Source organism: Bombina bombina, chromosome 6 (genome assembly GCF_027579735.1).
Source record: "Bombina bombina isolate aBomBom1 chromosome 6, aBomBom1.pri, whole genome shotgun sequence".
Lineage (NCBI taxonomy): Eukaryota > Metazoa > Chordata > Amphibia > Anura > Bombinatoridae > Bombina > Bombina bombina.
Window position 1 is genome coordinate 869,633,637 of NC_069504.1, and position 23,477 is coordinate 869,657,113.

General features: G+C 35.6%; 1 protein-coding gene across 1 annotated transcript; it reads left to right on the top strand.

Annotated features, from left to right (window-relative positions):
* Positions 1-12,755: 12,755 nt before the first annotated feature.
* On the top strand, positions 12,756-23,119 carry LOC128662334 (olfactory receptor 6B1-like). Its single transcript, XM_053716137.1, has 2 exons — positions 12,756-13,656; positions 23,100-23,119. The coding sequence occupies exons 1-2, from the start codon at positions 12,756-12,758 to the stop codon at positions 23,117-23,119; spliced, it is 921 nt and encodes a 306-aa protein (XP_053572112.1).
* The last annotated feature ends 358 nt before the right edge of the window (positions 23,120-23,477 follow it).

The following is a 23,477-nucleotide window of genomic DNA, read 5'->3' on the forward strand; positions in this document are numbered from 1 at the left end:
AGCAAAACCAAAACCTTCTTACTGTACCTTGTCTCTTTCTCTGCAGCTGGACCAAAACCTACTGATGATTGAAGATGCCATTATTGATTCAGGAGCATCGGGGAACTACATTGACCATCACTATTGTCTGACGAACAAAATACCCCTTACAAAAAAGAAAGTTCCTATACCCATCAAGGTCATAGATGGATTTCCTATGAACTCAGGTCCTATAACCCAAGAGACAGTTCCAATATTTGTTAATGTTTCAGGTCACATTGAAATGCTGTCTTTTGATGTTCTACCCTCTCCTCATTTTACTTTAGTTCTATGCTTGAAGTGGCTTCAACTTCATAATCCCTCTATTGTTTGGTTTCCTTTTCAAATAAATTTTGCTTCAGATTATTGCATAGATACCTGTTTCCGTGATCATTTATTATTATACTCTAACCCTCATATTGATGATTTACCTGTAGAATACAAAGATTTCGAGGATGTTTTCAGCAAAACTGAGGCAGAGAATTTGCCTCCTCATAGGGTCTACGATTGCCCCATAGAGCTAGCCAGAATACCGTTTGGGCATCTGTATCCTTTAAGTCACCCAGAACTGGAGCACTTAAAGGATTATCTGGAGGAGAATTTAAGGAAGGGCTTCATCAGAAGTTCCACATCCCCTGCTGGCGCAGGAATATTCTTTGTTCACAATAAAGATTCCAACCTCATACCAATAATAGATTATCACAAACTCAACAAATGTACAATTAAAAATCGCTATCCATTACCCCTCATCCCGGAGATGATTGAAAGACTCTCTGAAGCAACTATTTTCTCCAAATTATATTTAAGAGGGTGTACAACCTTATTCGGATAAAAGAGGGCCACGAGTGGCTGACGGCCTTTAGGACCAGGTACAGCCTTTTTGAATACCTGGTAATGCCGTTCGGCCTGTGCAATGCCACTGCCACGTTCCAACACTTCATTAACGATGTGTTCCGTGACTTGTTGGACGTGTGCGTGGTCATTTATCTGGATGACATTCTCATATATTCAAGCACTAAAGAAGAACACATAAAACACTTCCGATGGGTTCTCTCTAGACTCAGAGTTCATAAATTATATGCGAAACCCGAGAAGCGTAAATTCCACACTAACCATGTCTCCTTCCTGGGATATAATATCTCACCTCAAGGTATTTAAATGCAGAAGGAAAAGGTTACATCCGTATAAGATTGGCCGGAACCAAAAACAAAGAAAGATTTACAGAGGTTTTTAGGATTTTCGAATTATTACAGAAAATTTATAAAAAAAAATTCCACAGTGGTAAAACCCCTGACAAGATTAACTGGCACTTCCACAGCATTTTTTGGGGGATTCTGAGGCTAAGAAAGCATTTGATATGTTAAAGACCAGATTACAACTGCCCCCATATTACAGTTTCCAAACCCTCAATACCAATATACATTAGAAGTTGATTCATCAGATTTCGCTATTGGTGCTGTTCTTTCCCAACAGAGATCCCTAAAAGAACCTCTACACCCCATATCTTATTACTCAAAATTAATGTCACCCGCAGAAAGAAACTATGCTATCGAAGACAAATAGTTGTTGGCAATCCGACGCTCCTTGGAACACTGGCTACACCTCCTTGAAGGTACAAGTCTACCAATCAGTATTTACACTGATCATAAAAACTTACAGTATCTCCAAAATAACAAAACACTATCTGCTCGACAGGTGCGTTGGAGCCTCTATTTCTATCGTTTTAACTTCAACATCATCTACAGGCCTGCAGAGAAAAATGGGAAAGCAGATGCGTTATCCCGCTGTCCTGAAAGACCGGTAGAGAAGCCCATCAGGACCTCCATTGTTTCACCTGAGTGCTTCATTGGATTGACTACCCCGATACTATCCGAACTCAGAGCCTACTGCAGGAAGGTTCCTCTTCCCCCAGAATCTAATCTCCTCAAAACCTCTGGTATATATTACCATGGGAAAAATATTTATCTGCCTTCTCATATGAGAATGCAATTAGTACAGGCCTCACATGATTCTCCACTTGCTGGACACCCCGGTATCCAACGTACCATGGAACGTATAACACGGAGTTTCTGGTGGCCAAACATGAAAACAACTATACAAGACTACATTAAGACATGTAAGGTCTGTGCCACTTCCAAACCTGAGCGGAAAACACCTTACGGTCTCCTTATGCCTCTCCCCGTTCCACAGAGACCCTGGCCTGGGAACACGTCTCAATGGACTTTATCGTTGACTTACCACCTTCCAACAAACAAACTACCATTTTTGTTGTCATCGATCTTCTTACTAAAATGGCACATTTTGTTCCATATCACAAACTCCCCACCTCTTCTGAAACAGCTCATCTGTTCATCGACAACATTGTGAAGTTACATGGCATTCCCCCTATCTTAACTACAGATAGAGGAACTCAATTCACTTCTAAATTCTGGACTAAGTTATGTGAGTTGACTCAAATAGACCACCGATTCACCACAGCCTTTCACCCACAAACCAATGGGCAAGCTGAGAGACTAAACCAATGGCTCGACCATTACCTCAGATGTTACTGTTCATATCATCAGATTGGTTGAAATTTCTGTCTATGGCTGAGTATGCTTATAATAACTCGGTGAATTCCTCTACGAAGATGACACCGTTTTTCGCAAACTATGCATACCACCCGGATATTACCATGGCGTCACATGGTTCTCCTGACTCTCCATTAGTTGATGATATATTCAACACTCTGCAAGAAAATTTCAAATACATTAAAGAAAACATTCTAACTGCACAAAATACTCAAAAATGTTACTACAATCTCCGAAGAAGAAAGCCACCTTCATATGCCATAGGTGACTTAGTGTGGCTCTCCACAAAAACCTTAAACTTCAGATTCCTTCTAAGAAGTTGGCTAGTCTATTTATTGGACCATTCCCTGTGCAAAGGATCATTAATGAAAACGCCATTAGACTACAATTACCCGATACTATCAAGATCCATCCTACAGTACATGTATCTTTAGTGAAACCTTACATACGGACTAGAGATTAGCAGGTTTTACTTCCTCCAACTGTTCCAGACCTGGCGGAGGATGAGTATGAGGTGGAGACTATACTGGATTCCAGACATTATAAGGGGGATCTGCAGTATCTCGTGAGGTGGAAGAATTATTCAGCAGATGATGACACCTGGGAACCAGTCTCCAACCTTAACGCTCCTTGCTTGTTATCAATTTATCATCACAGACACCCTGACCGTCCACGTCCTCTCGCTGTGGAACAGCGTCCTTGAGAGGGGGGTCATGTCAGGGATTTGTCACTGTTCCTTTAAGGATCTGGTTCTCTGCTCTTCTGTTGCTGATTGGTTACTCCTCCTTTAAAACAGGTGTTCACACAAGACACCTTGCTCAGTATTGTGGATACCTAGCCACAGTTAGGTGATATAAAAGCCTTGGAAATCTACCTTGTAATTTAACAACAAACTGATACTTGTTTCTCTTCTTATCTTAGCGAAAAGACCTGCTACTCTTTGAAAAGATACCGTCCACGCTAATACCTCATCTTTAACTCGCATTACATGGAGGACTCTCATTCAGTGGGGTGATCTCTAGCAATTTTCGCTATTACATTAATAAACACCGCAACCTGATTTTCCTCTAACTTACCGACTTAGGAGAACCAGATCAGCTGTTACTCTGAACTGCCGATTTGTCACTTCCTGGTTGTTCTACTCTCCGAGCGTTACCGCAATACAGCCTATGTCTCATTGATGCAGGAAGCCTTCTCACTGATTCTCACAAACGGACACAGGTACGTGCTAGTTTGCACTTAAGACTAAAATAAGACTTTGTTGTGTGAGTAATCCGTACTGAAAGTATTGTGACATATAGCCAGAGAAGGAAAGCTGTGTTTGGCATAACAACAAGTTACGTTATAAAACCGCTACATTCTCCAGTAACAGCTCCCCTCTCATAACTCAGTGGCTGATATTTAACCATTTTGGAGCTAACCTGAATCACCAATTAAGCCAGTACTTTTCTGTGTAAACCTTAATATACAGAACATCAGTACTAACTGATCAAATCTCACTATTGAACAGGATCCCCGCTCACCCTAGAGGATTCAGTTAATTTAGTGAAAACAAAACCAACTTTCCTCACAAACTGCAGTTGCGTTCCACAACAACTTATAGTTGAATCATTATACTATGAGGCGCTCCTTGTTCTCTTTTGCTTTCACAGAGTGACTTCTACACTGGTTGTCATGTCAAAACAGAGCTGCCTTTCACATACTTGAACTCTATGGCATCTACTTATCAAGCCGTCAACTTACTTGCATTCGACTGCACCAATACGCTTGCCTAAGATCGCCTAACATCGCTGCCGCAGACCTGAATACGTTCTCCAAAATTATCTAAAAAGCTGTCAAAAAGCCGTGCACCAAGTACGGTGCGATGAGCAGCGGACTGTTGTTAACTAACAGTCATCGATCTCGCTGCTCTTCGTCTTTTTCCCAACTTTATTGGTACCCTGTCACTAAGCACCCACACTATACTATAATGTTTACCCCTATACCGCCGCTCCTGGAGCCCACCGCAACTCTAATAAATGTATTAACCCCTAAACCGCCACTCACGGACCCCGCCGCAACTGAATAAAGTGTTTAACCCCTAAACCGCCGTTCTCGGAGCCCACCGCCACCTACATTATACTTATTAACCCCTATTCTGCCGCCCCCTACACTACCGCCACCTACATTATACTTATTAACCCCTAATCTGCCGCCCCCTACACCGCCGCCACCTACATTATATTTATTAACCCCTAATCTGCCCCCCCTACACCGCCGCCACTATATTAAATTTATTAACCCCTAAACCTGTCTAACCCTAACACCAACTAATTTAAATATAATTTAAATAAATTTAAATAAATATTCCTATCATTAAATAAATTATTCCTATTTAAAACTAAATACTTACCTACTAAATAAACCCTAAGCTAGCTACAATATGACTAATAGTTACATTGTAGCTATTTTAGGGTTTATTTTTATTTTACAGGCAAGTTTGTATTTATTTTAACTAGGTAGAATAGTTACTAAATAGTTATTAACTATTTAATAACTTCCTAGTTAAAATAAATACAAATATACCTGTAAAATAAAACCTAACCTAAATTACAATTACACCTAACACTACACTATAATTAAATAAATTCCCTAAACTAAATACAATTAAATACAATTAAATAAAATTATCTAAAGTCCAAAAAAAACAAACACTAAATTACAGAAAACAATAAACAAATTATAATATTTTTAAACTAATTACACCTAATCTAATACCACTAACAAAATAAAAAAGCCCCCCAAAATAAAAAAAGCCCTACCCTACACTAACTTACAAATAGCCCTTAAAAGGGCCTTTTGCCAGGCATTGCCCCAAAGTACCTGCAAAAAAAAAATTACAAACCCCCCCAACATTAAAACCCACCACCCACACAAACAAACCCTACTCTAAAACCCACCCAATACCCCCTTAAAAAAACCTAACACTAACCCCTTGAAGATCACCTTACTGTGAGAAGTCTTCACCCAACCGGGCCGAAGTCCTCAATGAATCCGGCAGAAGTGGTCCTCCAGATGGGCAGAAGTGGTCCTCCAGACGGGCAGAAGTCTTCATCCAGATGGCATCTTCTATCTTCATCTATCCGACGCGGAGCGGGTCCATCTTCAAGACATCCGACGCGGAGCATCCTCTTCTGACGACGTCTTCTTGTTGAATGAAGGTACCTTTAAATGACATCATCCGATATGGCGTCCCTTCAATTCCGATTGGCTGATAGAATTCTATCAGCCATTCGGAATTAAGGTAGAAAAAATCCTATTGGCTGATGCAATCAGCCAATAGGATTGAGCTTGCATTCTATTGGCTGTTCCAATCAGCCAATAGAATGCAAGCTCAATCCTATTGTAGGGTAGGACTTTTTTTATTTTGGGGGGGCTTTTTTATTTTGCTAGGGGGATTAGATTAGGTGTAATTAGTTTAAAAATATTGTAATTTGTTTATTATTTTCTGTAATTTAGTGTTTGTTTGTTTTTTGGACTTTAGATAATTTTATTTAATTGTATTTAATTGTATTTAGTTTAGGGAATTTATTTAATTATAGTGTAGTGTTAGGTGTTATTGTAACTTAGGTTAGGTTTTATTTTACAGGTATATTTGTATTTATTTTAACTAGGAAGTTATTAAATAGTTAATAGCTATTTAATAACTATTGTACCTAGTTAAAATAAATACAAACTTGCCTGTAAAATAAAAATAAACCCTAAGATAGCTACAATGTAACTATTAGTTATATTGTAGCTAGCTTAAGGTTTATTTTATAGGTAAGTATTTAGTTTTAAATAGGAATTATTTAGTTAATGATAGGAATATTTATTTAGATTTATTTAAATTATATTTAAGTTAGGGGGTGTTAGGGTTAGACTTAGGTTTAGGGGTTAATAAGTATAATGTAGGTGACGGCGGTGTAGGGGTGTTTAGACTCGGGGTACATGTTAGGGTGTTAGGTGTAAACGTTACCATAGGAATCAATGGGATATCGGGCAGCAGTGAACATGAGCTTTCGCTGCTTTCAGACTCCCATTGATTCCTATGGCATCCGCCGCCTCCAGGGCAGCGGGTTGAAAACCAGGTACGCAGGGCCAGAATAGTGCTGAGCATGCCTGGTAGAAATTTGATAACTAGCAAAAGTAGTCAGATTGTGCCGAATTTGCATTCGGAACATCTGTAATGACGTAAGCATCGATCTGTGTCGGACTGAGTCTGGCGGATCGTATGTTACGTCACAAAATTCTACTTTTCTGGGCTTGGGCTAGGCCCCTTAGTTAAAGTGAAGGGATATCTTAATGCTACAGGATATAAATACATTTTAGAAAATTGTGTGTTTCCAACTTTGTGGCAACAGCTTGGGAAGGCCCTTTCTTGTTCCAGCATGACTGTGCCCCTGTGCAGAAGGCGAGGAAGAAATGGATTGATGAGTTTGGTATGAAGGAACTCACGTAGTCTGCTAAGTTAGAGCACTGACCTCAACCCCACTGAACACCTTTGCAATGAATTGAACATTGTTTGCAAGCCAGATCTCACAAATGCTATTTTGACTGAATAGGCCCAAATTCCAACAGACCCACTTCAAAATCTTGTGTAAAGTCTTATGAGAATAGTGCTTTTATGCTTTTATAGCTGCAAATACCCATGGTTTGGAATGGGATTCCAACAAGCTCATATAGGCATGGTGGTCACAGAATATATCAAAGTCCTTGCAGCTCACATTTTTCCTCTACCTAATAAGCCCCATGTCTTAAAGCTTATTTTTTTCTTCTTAAAACATTACTAATACAAAAGCATTCTCACACTCCTCTGTCTTACAATCTATGGATTTTTTGAGATGCACCATGCACCTGTCTAATGTTACTGCCTACTGTGCTTTTAACGGTTTTGAATTAAACAATTATAATTCAAATTAAACATTAATGATTCAGATAGAGTGACCAATAAAAAAATAGACTTCTTTTAACAAATAATTTTTTTTCTGTTGGTATTTTTGTGCACTCTGTGGCATCAAGTGTCTCTAGCAATGTTATAAAGAGAGTGCTGAAAACGTGAAGTAAATCAAACGTAGTAAATTTTAGCTGAATTATGAAAATATCATTTTAATTTTATAGATCCTTTAAACTAGGAAACAACTTAGGCCATGTTTCCATTGAGGAGGTATCGTTTGGAAACTGGTGGTAAAAACATTTATCTCCATTAAAGTCTATTGAGAATTCTTTACCACCTCAATGGAAATTAGGCCTTAATTAGCATGTGAAGGAATCATGGGTAAAACTTTTATGCTAAAAAGATAAGAGTTCAAACGCTCTCCATGTTTATAATAAAAGCAGGCAAAAAGCCGCACACCAAGTACGGGCGATGAGCATCGGACTGTTGTTAACTAACAGTCATCAATCTCGCTGCTATTCGGCTTTCTACCAACTTTATATATACCCTGTAACTAAACGCTGCCACTATACTAAAATGTTTAACCCCTATCCCGCCACTCCTGGACCCCGCCGCAAATGTAAGAAAGTGATTAACCCCTATCCTGCCGCTTCCGGACCCCGCCGCAACTGTAATAAAGTTATTAACCCCTATCCTGCAGCTCCCGGACCCCGCCCCAACTGTAATAAAGTTATTAACCCCTATCCCGCCACTCCCGGACCCCGCCGAAACTGTAATAAAGTTATTAACCCCTATCCTGCCGCTCCTGGACCCACCGCCACTAAATAAACGGATAAACCCCTAAACCTCTGGCCTCCCACATCACTACCATTAACTAAACCTATTAACCCCTAAACCGTCAGCCCCCCACATTGCCATAAACTAAATTAAGCTATTAACCCCTAAACCTAACAACCCGCTAACTTTACATTAAAATTACCACATCCCTATCTTAAAATAAATTAAAACTTACCTGTAGAATTAAAATAAACTATTTTTAAACTATTAATTAACCTACCCTAACTATTATACTACAATTACATTAAATTAGCAATTAAATTAACTATATTACATATTAAAAAACCCTAACCCTACTCAAATTATTTAAATCTACTATTAAAAATTACTAAATTACAAAAAAAATAAACGCTAAGTTACAAAAAATAAAAAACACTAAATTACGAAGAAATAAAAACATAGTATCAAAAATAAAAACGAATTACACCTAATCTAATAGCCCTATCAAAATAAAAAAGCCCCCCTAAAATATAAAAAACCCTAGCCTACAATAAACTACCAATGGCCCTTAAAAGGGCCTTTTGTTGGGCATTGCCCAAAAGAATTCAGCTCTTTTACCTATAAAAAAAAATACAAACACCCCCCAACAGTAAAACCCACCACCCAACCAACCAACCCCCCAAATAAAAACCCTATCTAAAAAACCTAAGCTCCCTATTGCCCTGAAAAGGGCATTTGTATGGGCATTGTCCTTAAAAGGGCATTTAGCTCTTTTACCTGCCTAGACCCTAATCTAAAAATAAAAACCACCCAAAAAACCCTTAAATAAACCTAACACTAACCCATGATGATCCACTTACAGTTTTTGAAGTTCTGCTTGAAGGATCCATCCAGCTGGCAAGAAGTCTTCATCCGGGCAGCCTCTTCCATCTTTATACATCCAGCGAAGTCTTCCTCCATGCGGCCTCTTTTATCTTCATCCATCCGGCATGGAGCAGGTCCATCCTGAAGACATCCGGCGTGGAGCTCCTCTTCAATATGGTCGCCGCCATAAACTGGAACTTGAATGCAAGTGACGTCATCCAAAAAGTATTTCTTATTCAGTAAAATGAATGATATAATTGCACAATTATTTAATAATCAATAAATAATATTCTAATTATATCAATTTCACTGTTTAGCTGAACAGTTTAGTGCTATGGGATTACAAAAGAATTCACAAAGGTTCTGAGTACAGTAAGCAAATAAGATATAAATTAAACTGCTGTACCTAAACCTATCATCCCCCTAACTTAATATTACAATTACAATATCCCTATCTTATAATAAATAAAAACTTACCTGTGAAATTAAAAAAACCTAAGTTTAAACTATATATTAAACTAACATTACTATTGTAAAAAAAATTGAATAGCCAATAGAATTTCAGTTGCTCTCAGCCTTTTGGCTAATTTCAACAGCCAATAGGATTTTAGTAGCTCTCATCCTATTGGCTGATTTGAATTTCAAAAATCAAATCAGCCTATAGGAATGCAAGGGACGCCATTTTGAAAAGACTCCCTTGCATTGAAGATTCCGTTTACAGCGGCGACTGTATGAAGAGGATGCTCCGCGCTGGATGTCTTGAAGGATGAACCCGCTCCACGTCGTTCCTCTGCACATTAGCAGGGGGTGTCAATCATCCCGATCATATCTGATCGGGATGATTGCAGTCCGCCACCTCAGAGGTGGTGGACGAGTTAAGGAGCAGCGGTCTTACGATTGCTGCTTCTTAACGTATGTTTACGGCGAACCTAAAGGCTTGCACGGAAACAGCAGCATTCGACACTTGATAAATGTGCCCCTGTGTCGTCAGTAACGGTAACCCGATGAGTGCAATTTCTGTTTGCACTTAAGCACACCCTTTTAGTTACAACTTGTAATATGCACGCAAGTTAACTCAGTCGCAATATTGCTTATCACGAGCCATGCTAACTTTTTTCACTCTTCAGCAATTCACCTTTTTTTATTGTTCAGACTATCAACTCCTTGCATTACTACACATTCAGCTCATCTATTCTCCTTATCAAAGTTAATGGAAGTATAAAATAATTAGTTTCAGAATAACTTTAAAACTCTCTTTGTCCCTCTTTCTCCATCATATCCTAACTTGGGCAGTCTGTTATTTATTATACAATACTAATCTTAGTCCTTCTTTGTCTACAACCTGTACACTCTATCAAACCTGCCACACTGGCTAACTAAGCTAACAGGCTAATTACATGAATTATCCTGCATTGCTGAGCAACTACTCTGCTCCCAACTTTTCTAAGTAGAACTACGTATCAACTGTAATTCACTCAAATATTTAGTCTTCACTTTTAATTTGATCATTCTCAAATTCTAATCATAAAACATTCTAGTGTGTTCTATCAAGTGATCATCTTACTTTTCAATTGGATTATAATTTCACAAGAAACCTCACAGATCTGGAACAGTAGTTCAATTTTCAGATGAATTTTGTTTAATGTCTCTGTAACTATTAATCATATGAAAGTATACTTTTTAATTGATTATTTTCGTTTAAACTAATCATAGATGGTGTTCCCCATTATAATCCATTAGTTTTTGCCATGGGAAAACGAAATATAAAAATATGCAATGCTTTCCAGCATTCATTCACATTCTCCTCTGTCTTTCAATTTTCTGAGCTGCATCTGTCTAATGTGACTGCCTAATGTGATTTAATGCAAACTGTTTTAACTTCAGCAATAATAATTTTAACTTTATAGAATCTTTAAACTAGGAAAAAGCCTAGTTTCCATTGAGGTGGTAAAATATGGAAACTGGTGGTAACATAAAGATTCTCCATAGAATTTAATGGAGATAAATGTTTTAGCACCAATTTCCACAATTTACCACCTCATTGTAAACTATGCCCAAGATGGCCAATAACTTTTATACTGAAAACAGCTAAAAAAAAATCCAAGATAAGCTACTTGAAAGAAACTAAAAATTGATTTTTGGGAAATATAAAAATTATGCAAAATCCAATGTGATTTCTGATGAATTGATGAACCCACAATGCAAACTATTGATGGAATTTTCAGGGTGAAAACTGTAAAATGTTCTAATATATTGGAATAAACTCTTATTTTAAAAAAATTAAATAATTTAAAAAATCTTTGCAACAGGCTTTAAAAGTCATTTTTGGTATATTTTAATAAACTCAAATTTTTATGATATTACAACTGGTCATTTATTTTATTGATCCACCAAAAGGGCATCCTTTCATGAAGTTGATTTTTTTTTTCTGTTATAAGAAGTGTTTTAAAACTGTTATTGTATTTTGTTAAAGGTATTTATTCTCCAGTAAAAATAGATTATATAATTATTGTACAATTATTTTATAATTAATACAATAATGTTATTCTCATTATATTAATTTATCTGTTTATCTGAACAGTTTTGTACCATGGGATTAAAAGGGAATCACAATGGTTCTGAGTACAGTTAGCAAATAAGATATAAATTAAACTGCTCTACATGATGAAGTATATGATTTACTGTTAGACAACACTGCTAAGATCAAGTATAGCTACAGTATGTGAGAAAGATAGAAGAAAAAAATTATATATTTATCAATTATATTGCTAGCATGCTTTATGGTGTGTATTTGTTTATAATATGAAGCACTGTAATAGAATTGACAGTCTGGAAATGCTCCTCCAAGTAGGGCAAGTGAAGGATGGAGTTTGGCTATTGAAAAGTTATGAAGAAAACAAGGTGATAATACATTCTAAAAAAGGTATTTACTGTGCCTTTAAGGACAAACAGATGCACAGTTGAATTAGTTGACTGAAGATGTTATTTAAACTCAGTAGCATAATTATAAGAGTATACTTTAAAAACAATAATAATTGTAATGTTGAATAAATTGCATAAATACGATTCAAGCCATCTGCATATATTTATACTTGTTTTGCATGTTTGTTGCTTGATTTAGAATGTAGCAAAACACATGCAAATACTTGTATATTTGCTTATAAACCTCATAAACATTTGTAAATATTCATTATGAAAAGATGTTTAAAAAAAAGGTGAAATTCCTTTTTTAGTATTTCAAGGGGATTTCAATCAGATAAGAAAATATGCTTGCTTTAAATAGCTCTATAGTACTCATTGCACATGGGGCAGGACAATGATTGGTTATGATAATTATATCCCTGATACAGTACAAAAACCATGGTCTTTAAAGTAGGATATCTTTAGATAAAAATATATTTTTTATTTCGATCAAAAAACCATTGTGGTTTTGTTGTACAAAATTTAAGTAAAGGTTTGTTCACTTTAGTGTTCCTTTGTTTGTGTTTAGTGTTCCTTTGTTTTTGTTTAGTGTTCCTTTGTGTTCCTTAGTGTTTGTTAGTAATGATTTTACCTTAAATGTTTGCAGTACCATATAAATGATTCTACTAGATAAAGAGCAACATTTGATCATGTCTGTGAAAAATCAAACAGCGACTGAATTCTTCCTTCTTGGATTCCAAATGATCGGTAATTTTAAAGTGGTCTTTTTTCTTCTAATATTTATTGCATACATTATGACGGTAACCATAAACACTATGATCATTATATTGGTAACCACACAACGAAAACTGCACTCTCCCATGTACTTCTTCCTAAAACAACTGGCGTTCACAGAAATTATTGTGGTTACTATCATAGTCCCCAACATGTTACAAGTTATATGGCTAGAAGGTGTCCTGATTTCTGTTAAAGGTTGCATCACTCAAAGTTACCTTTATGTTGCTGTAGGATGCACCGAATGCTACCTCCTTACAGTAATGTCCTATGATCGATATTTAGCCATTTGCAATCCTTTGCTTTATAACTCTATCATGAACCTTAGGCTTCAGTACCGTATGGTCATCTGCTGCTGGACAATTTATTTTCTACTAACAATGAAAACACTTGTTTTTCTGTGTAACCTTCAGTTTTGCGAACGTGCTGTTATTGACCATTTCTTCTGTGATATTGTTCCATTTATTGAATTTTCGTGTTCGGATACTTTTGGACTACGAATTGAAATATTTGTCCTTTCATATCCTATAATTATTTTGCCTTTTATTTTGATTATGATCAGCTACATTTGTATATTTATAACTATCCTTGGTATTTCAACCACCACTGGAAGAAAAAAAGTATTCTCTACCTGTGGTTCACATCTCTCTGTTGTGTGCATATTTTATGGAACATTGATAACAAATTACTTAGTTCCTAAAGAAGGTCACTCTTCTGCTATAAACAAAGTGATATCATTGGTATATACTGTGATTACTCCATTGGTCAGCCCAATAATATACAGCCTTCGTAATCAGGAGATGAGAATTGCCATGGGTAAAACCATAGGATATATGAATTGTTTCAGGCATAGAGTGAGTTCCTGATTTTGATTTCTTCTCTTGACCTAAGTCAAGATGTTAGATGGATCTTTGTACTGTCCAAGCTAGATATGTTCATTATTTGCTATATTTTAAAGGGACAGTCAAGTCCCAAAAAAACATCCATGATTCAAATAGGGCATGTAATTTTAAGCAACTTTCCAATTTACTTTGATCACCAATTTTGCTTTGTTCTCTTGGTAATCTTAGTTAAAAGCTAAACCTTGGAGGTTCATATGCTAATTTCTTAGACCTTGAAGGCCGTCTTTAATCTAAATGCAGTTTTTCACCACTAGAGGGCATTAGTTCACGTGTTTCATATAGATAACATTGAGCTCATGCACGTGAATTTACCATGGAGTCAGCTCTGATTGGCTAAAATGCAAGTCTGTCAAAAGAACTGAAATAAGGGGGCAGTCTGCTGAGGCTTAGATACAAGGTAATTACAGAGGTAAAATGTGTACAATTATAACTGTGTTGGTTATACAAAACTGGGGAATTGGTAATTAAGGGATTATCTATCTTTTAAAACAACAACAATTCTGGTTGACTGTCCCTTTAATGATCTCCAGTAGCTGAATGTACTCCTGTCTATTCTGTCAGGAAATTGCTTCTTGATTATATTATTTGTTTTTTGTTTCTGTACTAACTTATTGTCCACTACTCCACCGGCTACAATCAAGTAATGTCAAATTGCTATTTTTTTGCACAGACTGCTACAGACTTGGGGCCAGATTACACGCGGGGCTGTATTTAATGCTCCGACTCGCTCACTAACTCCACTAGAAGTAAGCTTTTTGTGCACATTGGGTAGTAAAAAGTTTTTGTTTGCCCGCTAACCTGATGCACTCAAAAAGCCAGTTAGAATACTTTGACCACGTTAACATATTCCCCCCATAGAGGTCAATGGAGCAAAAAAAGTGGAAAAAAAACATAACACCCTACTCGCGTGCAAACCCAATCGCATATTCTCAAGTGTGCTAACTTGACAAGAAAATATTAATATTTCACATTCCAATGTTTTTCACATAGCAAAATATGTTCTATTTATTCATAAATGCATATTTCTATATATATCTAATGGTATTTTGGTACATTATATATATATATATATATATATATACATATATATATATACTGTATATATATATATAGACAAAGTAGAATACCTCTACAGCTAGGTGTAAGCTTTTTAGTATAGGGAGCGCAAGACCAAAGTATAAGATATATATATATATATATATATATATATACTGTATTTACACGCAAAATAGATATAGGTGTGTTTGTATAATAGTATATGAGTTCTTCTAAGTGATATTTATATGAGTTCAATTGTACCGATTTACCAGTATAAATGTATGTGTATAATATAACACAAAAACATATAATAATATAATAATATACATATATAAGGTAGGACACACACACACTGAATAATTTAGATAAGTATTTTTAACACAATTATAAAAGCAAGAATCACTCTTTTTTTCCCAAGGGATATTTCTTAGGGGCACATAATATTATAATAGAAAAAGATTAAATAAACAAATTACAGGAAGCTTATAAAGCACAGCATAGTTAGAGAAAGCGCACAGTTATGTTTTTACATACATTTACACATTATAATTGATAAATTAAAGAACCATGAAGACACGTAGTAAGGAAACAAGAGAAAAGAAGGGAATGAAGATAAGGATAATAGTTAGTAAGAATATAAGTTAAAACGAGACTAGAGTAGGCAAATTATTAAGTAAACTAATAGACCCCAGAATATGGAAAGCCACGTGGGGGTCTCCCCCCTCTTTTTTTTTTGTATAATTTGTAAATCAGTCTCTCACAAGACATATATAAGGTAAGGGACACACATATTGAATAACTTAGATAAGTATTTTTAATACAATTATAAAAGTAGGAATCACTGGAGAAAGCGCACAGTTAGGATTTTACATAAAGTTACACATTATAATTGATAAATTAAAGAACCATGAAGACACGTAGTAAGGAATCAAGAGAAAAGAAGGGAATGAAGATAGAGATAATAGTTAGAAAGAATATAAGTTAATATGAGACTAGAGTAGCCAAATTATTAAGCAAACTAATAGACCCCAGAATATGGAAAGCCACGTGGGGGTCCCCCCCCTTTTTTTTTTTTTTTTTCAGAGCTACTTTGGAGGAGCTTGGATACCCCTCGATAGCCCGTGTGATGTCTTTTTTTTTTCTCAGAGCTACTTTGGAGGAGCTTGGATACACCTCGATAGCCTGTGTGATGTTTTTTTTTTTTTTTTCTCTCATTCTCTTTCTCCCCGTTCATCTATCACGGAGAAAAAGGGTAACAGAATATTTTTGTCCTATCTGCTTTTGTTGTAAAGCTGCTTAGGAGGTACATAGATGTTCTTTGTTGGTCTATGTGTTTTTCTTTTTTTTTTCTTCCTTCTTCTCTCTTTGCTCCCCTTCTTCCCCCCTCTCCCGGGTTCTCTCTCCATTTGTGGCAATGGGCCTCAAACAAAGGCTCACTTACTCATCAATATCTTCTATTAATATAAGATAATGGATATAAAACAAATAAAACTCTTATCTCAAAATGCAAAAGGTTTAAACACACCTCACAAACGGAACATTGCACTACACAGTTTCCATAAAGAGAAAGGAGATATTGTTTTTATTCAAGAATCCCATTTTGTACATAATAATGAACCAAGATTTACAAACAGATTCTTCCCCACTATATACCATAGTTCGAATACACGGAAAAGTAATGGGGTATGTATATTAATTTGGAGAGATATCCCTTTTCAACTCCTTGAAATGGAAAAAGATTTAGAGGGGAGAGTACTGTGTTTGGTTGGCCTGCTATATAATAGACCAGTTACAATAGTGAATCTATATGCACCCAATACAGGACAAAAAAACATTTTTTAAGAGAGTCACTAATCTTATACTGGAAAAAAAATGAAAGGTATATTAATAATGGGTGGAGATTTCAATCTCACATTTGAGCCAATGTTGGATTGCTCAAAAAAAAGAGCAGTATACCTAAACACGTAATTAGCTCTGTTACATCAAATTTGCTTTCTCTATCTCTTATAGACAGTTGGAGAACAAAACACCCTACAACAAAAGATTATACCTTTTTTTCGGTCCCACAACAATCATATTCACGTATTGATTATTTTTTTATTGATCAAAATAGTTACTCTTTAGTTCAGGAAACAAAAATATACAATATATCATGGTCAGATCATTCATTAATTTCATTAAGTATTAAATGGCCAGAGACACCACTAAATCCATACCAATGGAGATTAGAAGATTACTTACTGAATGAACCACAAATCAAGATCTCTATACAAGAAACAATAGATACATATTTTTACTGTAACCAATGGGGGGATACTTCCCCTGCTATATGGTGGGAGGCACACAAACAGGTGGTACGTGGAGAATTTATTAAACATAAGGCTAGAATTATCAAAAATTTGAATAGTACTTACCTTCTGCTCATGAGAACTTTGCAAAATACAGAGCAAGCTCACAAAAAAGACCCTTATAACGCAATCCTGACCACTCAACTTAAAGAAGCTCGCAACAACCTTAATGCCTTCTTGAATAAAGGGGCCCAAAGAAGGACATTGGCACTTAAAATAACCTATTTCAATGAAGGCAATAAGGCAGGAAAACTCTTGGCAAGAGCACTAAAAAAAACCCCACTACAGTCATATGTCTCAAAATTATGGGATGCGCAAGGGAACACTATTATAGGGAGCCAAGATATAGCTAGAGAATTTAAAAACTACTATCAGCAATTATACAATCTCGATCCTGAATCCTCCTCACAAAATTTGGAATTAGATAAATCTACGTATATAAGAGAAACAGAGGTACCCACCCTTACTGAAACACAAAGAATGACATTAGACAAACCATTTACAATACAGGAGATTATCCAGACCATCAAGGACTTACCGTCTGGTAAGAGTCCAGGCCCAGATGGCTTTAACGCAACTTACTACAAAACCTTTATAGAATCTCTAGCACCTAATTTACTTAGACTATTTAATTCACTTAGTAAAAATTCATCTTATTTAAAAGAAATGTTAGAAGCAGAATCGTAGTATTACCTAAACCCGGTAAAGAACCTAATACCACAAAAAAAATTCAGACCAATCTCGTTACTAAATAACGATATAAATTTTTTTCTAAAATTATCTCCAATAGAATAAATAAGATTCTCCCCTATATCATCAATACTGATCAGGTGGGATTTGTCCCGGGCAGAGAAGCACGGGACAACACTATTAAAACATTACATTTAATTAAATATGCAAAACTAAATAAGATTCCTTTAATAACAGTATCAATGGATGCCGAAAAAGCGCTTGACCGGCTTGACTGGTCATTTCTACAGTTAACGCTTAAAAGGTTTGGATTTGGAAAAAAATTTATTCAGCAGATATTCCATCTTTACACGTATCCATCGGCTAAGGTGAGAGTGAATGGTATGATCTCGGACCCATTTAAAATAACTAACGGTACTAGACAGGGCTGTCCCCTATCGCCCATACTTTTTGTAATATCTATGGAAATTTTAGCTGCTAGAATCCATTCCAATAGCAAAATTAAAGGGCTGAATATTGGTATAAAGAGTACAAAATATTGCTCTATGCAGACGATGTACTACTAACCCTGACCGATCCAGTTAGTTCTATTAGTGCCCTTAAGGAGGCCTTCCAAGAGTTTGGGAAATACTCAAACTTTTTGATAAATAATAACAAATCAGAGGCAATATTTATCTCAACACCTCCACAGGTCATTCAGGCCTGCAGGCAACAAAACCCATTCTCTTGGAAAGAATCCTCGCTTAAATACTTAGGTGTCTATCTAACGCCAGATATTGCAGGCCTTTTTAAAGAAAATTATGTTAAACTAGCAGAAAACATTCAGCATGATTTTTCTTGATGGAAAAAAAAAACTTTCCTGGTTTAGCCGTATACATACAATAAAAATGAACATCCTCGCTGTTAGCGCTGCAGAATCTGTTGGCGCTCTACAAATAACCGATAATAATAATAATAATCCTCCCTCGTATTCTATATATTCTCCAGACAGTCCCTATTACTCTTCCTAAAAGTTACTGTATTGACCTCCAGAAGATGGTCAATGTCTTTATCTGGAATGGGAGAAAGCCCTGAATCAATATATCTACATTATATATGTCAAAACAAAATGGAGGGCTGGGGTTACCAAATATTAAAAACTATTATAGGGCAATAGTATTACAAAGAGTAATTGATTGGCATACAAACAAAGACAATAAAGCATGGATAACATTAGAAAATGATCTAATTAACCACCAATTAACCAGCAAGTTGTGCTGGATACCGACAGAAAGTAGACCTCCGGGGATAGTAAACTTTTCTATGATTCAGCATACAATTACACAATGGGATAAGATAGTAGCTATATATCCCAATATATCATCTTTCCCATCCCCACTACTTCCAATAAACATTAATGCAGATTTTCAGGGAGGTATAGTTCCTAAATTCTATAAAAAACAGGCACAAGATACGATCCTGTTAGTAAATTTCCTTGAACAAGGTAAATTAAGACCAAAAGAAAATCTTACAAACATAGCAGGGGGATCTTACTCATTTTGGTTAAAATACCTTCAACAACTTTTGAAAAAATATGCCATAGAGGAATTCCATTAAAAGGTACAATTTCTCTCAATTATAAATTTCTAACGGACACGGCTAAACCTAAAAATCATATGTATATACATAAATGGGAGAAAGAGACTGGCATTTATCTTGAAAATGCAGAATGGAATAAAATTTTCCTAAAAACAGCTGAGACTTCAGTGTCCTCAAATATTCAAGAACTCAATTACAAAATATTAACCAGGTGGTACCTTACACCAGCTAGATTGCATAGCACTTACCCGAATGCATCAAAATATTGTTGGAGACGGTGCGGAATAATTGGAACAATGAAACATATATGGTGGGATTGTCCATCAATCCAAAGATTATGGTTAGGCACCTCTTCCTGTATTCAGTTTAATCATAGCACGGAAATAAATTAAATGAGGATATGTTAATGCCTAGGGTAAATGAGCTATTAGAACTAGAAGAGTTCTCTTACTTAAAGTCTAAAAGGGAAGATCTCTTTTCAATGATACGTTTTCATTGGGAGGAATTCCTAGATAAAGATAGTGCCAAGAGAACACGAGGGATGGTTGTGCCCGGGGGGAGGGTGGGAGAGGAGGGTTCCCCCTATTTTTTTTTTTTACCCTTTCTTCCCTTTTCTTTCTTTTTCTCTTTCTCTTCGTTTTTAAAATATTAAGAAATAAATATTAATAAAGCAAATCGCTGCAAGCTCACTCCCAATACTTCTTTTTTTTTTGTTATTTTATAAAGCATATAGTATATGGGAGCGCAATAGCAGCTACAAAAAAAGAAAAAAAAAAGAAAATAATATAAATATAAATATATGATGGATAATAGTTTGGACTAAAAACCAGCTGCTATAAATAGAATTTCCAGAGGTGTGGGATAACCTTTTCCAAGAAATCCCTAAAATTAGAAAATAGCAATAAAGGATACTGGAAAATATTCAGCGCTAAATTTTAACCCAAATAGTATAATGATTGGTACTTATAGTAAAAATATCGCTGTTAACGTAATAAGGAGTGCTCTTATGCACTCAAATTAAAATGTACATCAAATACACAAAAACATGTAAATATAAAATGTCCAAAAAGATAATTATAGTTGGTAGGTGGATATATCAAGATGATCTACATAGTCAATATGTAAATAACTGGTCTCCGTAATGCTCTCTTATTGTAGTGCAAGCCACTACCTCAATCCTATGAGGTAAGTACAAGCGATGTGTATTAGGAACACCTCCGTTAGCTGCTAACTGTTAAGTGCTTGATCACACCATACAGGGTTCCTCCACTTTCCAGATTACAGGGTTCCTCCACTTGATTTATATACGTAACCTCTTTGGTCTCAGATGCAAATCACAGCACAGTAGTCGATGATGACCATATGATAGAAACAAGGAAGAATAACAAAAATAGTGTAATACTGTTTATTGATAAAAACGTGTAGCAAGTAGAAAAATGCACACTTACATTTAAGAACCTCAATGGATATGAGGTAACTTGTAGACAACAATAGGTTTATTATCGTTAAAACCCCAAGTCAGTCTTAAGTTAATCTTAATAAAAGTTACATCCACATGAACGATATGTGATGAACTGCACCGGCCAGTTGCAGTTGTAATCCGTGGCAGTTGGAGAAATATATGTATATCAAAAGAGTCAATTTAGACAACAATACGTGTACTATTGTTCCGACAACAATACGTGTACTATTGTTCCGACAACAATACATGTACTATTGTTCCGACAACAATACGTGTACTATAGACATGCACTATAGTACACATCAATAGTGCACGTATTGTTGTCTGAATTGACTCTTTCTATATACTGTACATATATTTCTACAACTGCCATGGATTACAACTGCAACGGCCGGTGCAGTTAATCACATATCGTTCATGTGGATGTAACTTTTATTAAGATTGACTTAAGACTTTCTACTCGTTTTTATCAATAAACAGTATTACACTATTTTTGTTATTCTCCCTTGTTTCTATCATATGGTCATCATTGACTACTGTGCTGCGATTTGAGTATGAGAGGTTACGTATATAAATCAAGTGGAGGAACCCTGTAATCTGGAAAGTGGAGGAACCCTGTATGGTGTGATCAAGCACTTAAAGGGACACTGAACCCAAACATTTTCTTTTGTGATTCAGATAGAGTATACAATTTTAAGCAACTTTCTAATTTACTCCTGTTATCAATTTTTCTTCGTTCTCTTGCTATCTTTATTTGAAAAAGAAGGCATCTAAGCTATTTTTTTTAGTTCAGACCCTGGAAAGCACTTGTTTATTGGTGGGTGAATTTATCCACCAATCAGCAAGAACAACCCAGGTTGTTCATTAAAAATGGGCCAGCATCTAAACTTACATTCTTGCTTTTCAAATAAAGATACTTGCTTTTCAAATAAATAAAGATAGCAAGAGAATGAAGAAAATTTGATAATAGGAGTAAATCAGAAAGTTGCTTAAAATTGCATCTGAATCACAAAAGAAAAATATATTTTTATATATGTATATATATATATATATATATATATATATATATCTCAATAGACAAGAAGATAAAGCAGTTTATAATAAAACCACACCAAAGACTGGGAATTCAGCACTCTTTTAAATAGAAACAAAAAAGGCAGCACATGCTAAATTTGAAACAAAGTCATGTTTATTCTCACACTGTGTAGAGCGCAGGCCTGTCAAGATGACAGCATCCAATCAACTGGATAAAGTGAATATCGTGGTTAAAAAGCATTAAATAAAAAAATACAGATAATACAAACAGTATTTACATATGTATGCAAACACTAGGACCGGTCCATATGAAGTGACAAGCAGTTAAAGGGACAGTTTACTCAAAAAATTTCTCCCCTTTAATTTGTTCCCAATGATCCACTTTACCTGCTGGAGTGTATTAAATTGTTTACAAGTAGCTCCTTTACCCTTATATTGGCATTTGAAATTGTTGATTTAGCATGTGGTATCCCCACCTATTCTGAAAGTTTGTGGCCGCGCGTACCAGCTATAGATAAGCTTTGTAAACACAGCAGAAGAAATTACACTCCCAGTGGGATATAGCAGAGATAAGGTAATAAAATGTTGATTTTCCATTGTTCTCTCAAAGTACTGGTGATTGTTTTAAAGACAGATAGATATAAGATAAACAAGCAGGTATATTTGCACAATGTGATACGGTAATGAGATCTGATTATACCTACAAGCTCAACCCATTTTATTAGGTTGTGGCTTCAAAACACAAAATAAGCGCTTTAATATACACAAATAAACCTTAAAAAGCTAATTTTCATACATTTTTTACTCTGCATTTGGTAAAAAAAGCAATTGTAAACACATTAAGGGAAAAACTATTTTACAGTATACTGTCCCTTTAATAAAAACTAGATACCTCCTAGAATATACCGAAAACAGTAATGCCAAAGTAGATGCTGCAACTGAATAGGCACAAAATGTAAGACACAATATTCACAGACCTATATAGGTTTTAATAAAACTGGAAATGAGAATTACTAAGACTGTGCATAGTCACTTGTACCTTTACACCCAAGATATGTACTTCACACTATATTTATGCATACGTATGATAACTTCCTAGTGTTCATGTTATGTTAAGTAATATATCTGTTGCTTGGTGTCTCTTATTTGCTGTTATTCACTAAGGTACAAGTGACTATGCACAGTCTTAGTAATTCTCATTTCCAGTTTTATTAAAACCTATATAGGTCTGTGAATATATTATTGTGACTTACATTCTGTGCCTACAGCAGATTACTGTTCAGCACTCTGTTTTTGAGGTTATTTATCCGTGCAAACTGCAAGGGTCCATACCAAAAAACCCAAAAATAAGTAGAAAGTTCAAGCTGCAGCAGCACTGAATAGTGTGAACACTAGGTGGAGTTAACTGATGTAGATAGATAATCACAGGTGTGTATTATAATTGAATGGGAGGGGTTAAGGGTATTTTAAGCCTGTATGTGTCAGTGTGATTTTATACACGATTAAGGACAGTTGGTCCAAAACGTTGTAACTTTTTATCGGCATTAATAAAAATCTTTTTATTCAGTGCTGCTGCAGCTTGAA

Excerpts from the sequence above, each read along its gene's own strand:
- LOC128662334 (XM_053716137.1), top strand. The coding sequence starts at position 12,756 with ATGTCTGTGAAAAATCAAACAGCGACTGAATTCTTCCTTCTTGGATTC. Across the intron at positions 13,657-23,099 it reads GGAGATGAGAATTGCCATGG|TTTTATTAAAACCTATATAG; the intron begins GTAAAACCATAG and ends TCTCATTTCCAG.